Source organism: Drosophila novamexicana, unplaced genomic scaffold (genome assembly GCF_003285875.2).
Source record: "Drosophila novamexicana strain 15010-1031.04,08,12 unplaced genomic scaffold, DnovRS2.1 tig00000986-arrow-arrow-pilon, whole genome shotgun sequence".
NCBI lineage: Eukaryota > Metazoa > Arthropoda > Insecta > Diptera > Drosophilidae > Drosophila > Drosophila novamexicana.
The window spans coordinates 2285475-2288333 of NW_020824835.1; the positions used below are offsets into that span (position 1 = coordinate 2285475).

Below are 2859 nucleotides of genomic sequence, written 5' to 3' on the forward strand. Positions count from 1 at the left end.
TCTATTCGACTCATCAACGCTAATATCCAAAATATGTGGTCCACACCAAAGTTTGTGTACCAGGTCTTGCCATAAAATATAAATTCAGTCTTGAAAATGAGGATATATTCACCGATTGTCCCAATAAACCAAGTAACGTACTCAATGTAAGTGGACTGTTCGATACTTCTGAGTCAACCTTTAACACGGATTTTGTGTCGGTTCGCTTTTCGGGCAATCTCACCTGCGTCTGGAATATTCAACCTGGTGATCGCATTCAGGTTATAATCATTAACATTGTTTGAGTGAATACAAAACAGCCTACGATAAAATTAAAATGGATTGAAACATCACAATCATTTTTATTAATTTCAGTTGACTTTTGAAATAAAACGTTTCGATCGTGGATCCTGGCAGCCAACAGTATTCAATATGCATGTCCGTGACTTCTGTGCATCTCTCTATGAAAAAGAGCAGTACTGGTACAAGTTTTGGTCAAAGTACATAATCAATAAGGAACAAATTACAGAGAAATGTATTCTGCCTGGAGTAAGTTCTATGTAATCTAGTTATGTAATCTACTTATAAACAACATATGTCATTCTCTTCTAGACTAAATTTATTCACGAACCGTTTGATGTAGATTTACTTTTGGAGGCACAAGGATTACCTTTAATTGGACAACACAAGCTTGTCTATACCTTTAAGGCCTTTGACACTAACGGAGAAGAGCGAGAAACTAGCATCTGTTTCGAAATGTTAGGGGAATTTCAGAGGTTGTAGATTTGCCAAGAAATATATGTAAATTGTAACTTTATATTTCTAATAAGATAATATTTGGAAAAAACATCAAATTTATATGTGAATATTCGTTTTTAAAGGTTTTGTGTGCTTCAAGAATTGGAAGATAATATTTTGTGTAAATAAAAATAATATTGGTGCAATAATAGTTACTATATTCCGATAAATTGGTGAGCATAATTCCATAATTTAGCCAGAGATTCTAATTCACTGGCTGATCCACTAAGAAAACTTATTTATAGCATGCTTTGCGATATTAAATTATTCTAAAGAAGGCACTAAAAGGTCTTTATTCTTGAAACGTTGCATAGGTAAACACATAGACTCGAAATGTGCGACAAATACAGAATGAATAACATTTTAAGCGTTAAAATATATTGTACAAATTATAATCGTTTGCTGTGATTAATTATAAATCAAACCAAACGATTAAAGTGACGATTTTCCACTTACATTACTATAATTACAATACTAAATTAAATGAGAAAGAAAGGCTATCTTCGGCACGCCGAAGATCTAATACCCTTGCAGACCCAAAATTTTCAAAATGCTTATAGTGCTTTGCCCGTATCTAAGAAGCACAGGGAAAATAGTTAATGCCGAGTTTTGTCAAGATATCATGATAAACAAAAAAATGTTCCATACAACAACCTTATTTTCGACCAATCGTTCCTATGGCTATATGACATAGTGGTTCGATCCAGCTGGGTCCGACATATGTTCTGCAACAGAAAGAGGCACTTCTGCAAAGTTTCATAGCGATAGTTATAAAACTGAGAGACTTCTTTTCGTATAGAAACAGACAGACGAACGGATGGACAGACGGACGCGGACTATATCGACTCGGTTATTAATACAAGGGTATAACAACAAACGTATGTATATGTTGAACGATATATATTTTGCAGTATGTTATAATTAATTTGTACCAGAACAGACAGTTGGACATTAGGTGCGATCTAACAATCATGTTGAATTATTGCTGTGTACTAGGCACGTGTTATATAATTCATATTCTGATGTATAAATAGCCACTGCCCGCAATGCACCAAAACCAATTCGAGATTCTATTCGACTAATCAACGCGAATACCCAAAAGATGTGGTCCACACCAAACTTTGTGTACAAGGTGTTGATTTGGATTTTATTAGCAAGGCAATCGAGTGCCATAAAATATAAATTCAGTCTTGAAAATGAGGATGTATTCACCAATTGTCCCAATAAACCAAGTAACGTACTCAATGTAAGTGGACTGTTCGATACCTCTGAGTCAACATTTAAAACGGATTTTGTGTCGGTACGCTTTTCGGGCAATCTCACCTGCGCCTGGAATATTCAACCTGGTGATCGCATTCAGGTTATAATCTTTAACATAAAATTAAAATGGATTGAAACATCACAATCATTTTTATTAATTTCAGATTTCTGTTCAATTAAATCGTTTCGATCGTGGATCCTGGCAGCCAACTGTATTCAATATGCATGTCCGTGACTTCTGTGCATCTCTCTATGAAAAAGAACAGTACTGGTACAAGTTTTGGTCAAAGTACATAATCAATAAGGAACAAGTTAGAGAGAAATGTATTCTGCCTGGAGTAAGTTCTATGTAATCTAGTTATATAATCTACTTATAAACAGCATATGTCATTCTCTTCTAGACTAAATTTATTCACGAACCGTTTGATGTAGATTTACTTTTGGAGGCACAAGGATTACCTTTAATTGGACAACACAAGCTTGTCTATACCTTTAAGGCATTTGACACTAACGGTGTAGAGCGAGAAACTAGCATCTGTTTCGAAATGTTAGGGGAATTTCAGAGGTTGTAGATTTGCCATGTAAACGTATATGTAAATTGAAAACTTCTATTTCTAACAAAAAACAAAAAAAAAACAAGTAAGAGGTTCTAGTCGGGAGCTCCCGACTAGGGGATACCCTGAACCCTCTTATTCCAACACCAAATAAATTAATAAAAAAAAGTTCCCTTGGCAGGGCTCGAATTTGCAACTGACCGCATTACTTACTGTCGACTCTACTCAAAAAAACCCCGATAGGGCTCGAACTCGCGACAGACCGCAC

General features: G+C 35.2%; 1 protein-coding gene across 1 annotated transcript; it reads left to right on the forward strand.

Annotated features, from left to right (window-relative positions):
* Positions 1-1857: 1857 nt before the first annotated feature.
* LOC115765742 lies at positions 1858-2649 on the forward strand. Its single transcript, XM_030709406.1, has 3 exons — positions 1858-2137; positions 2202-2375; positions 2439-2649. Exons 1-3 carry the CDS (start codon positions 1880-1882, stop codon positions 2607-2609), a joined length of 603 nt encoding a protein of 200 aa, XP_030565266.1. The 5' UTR covers positions 1858-1879; the 3' UTR covers positions 2610-2649.
* Positions 2650-2859: the final 210 nt, after the last annotated feature.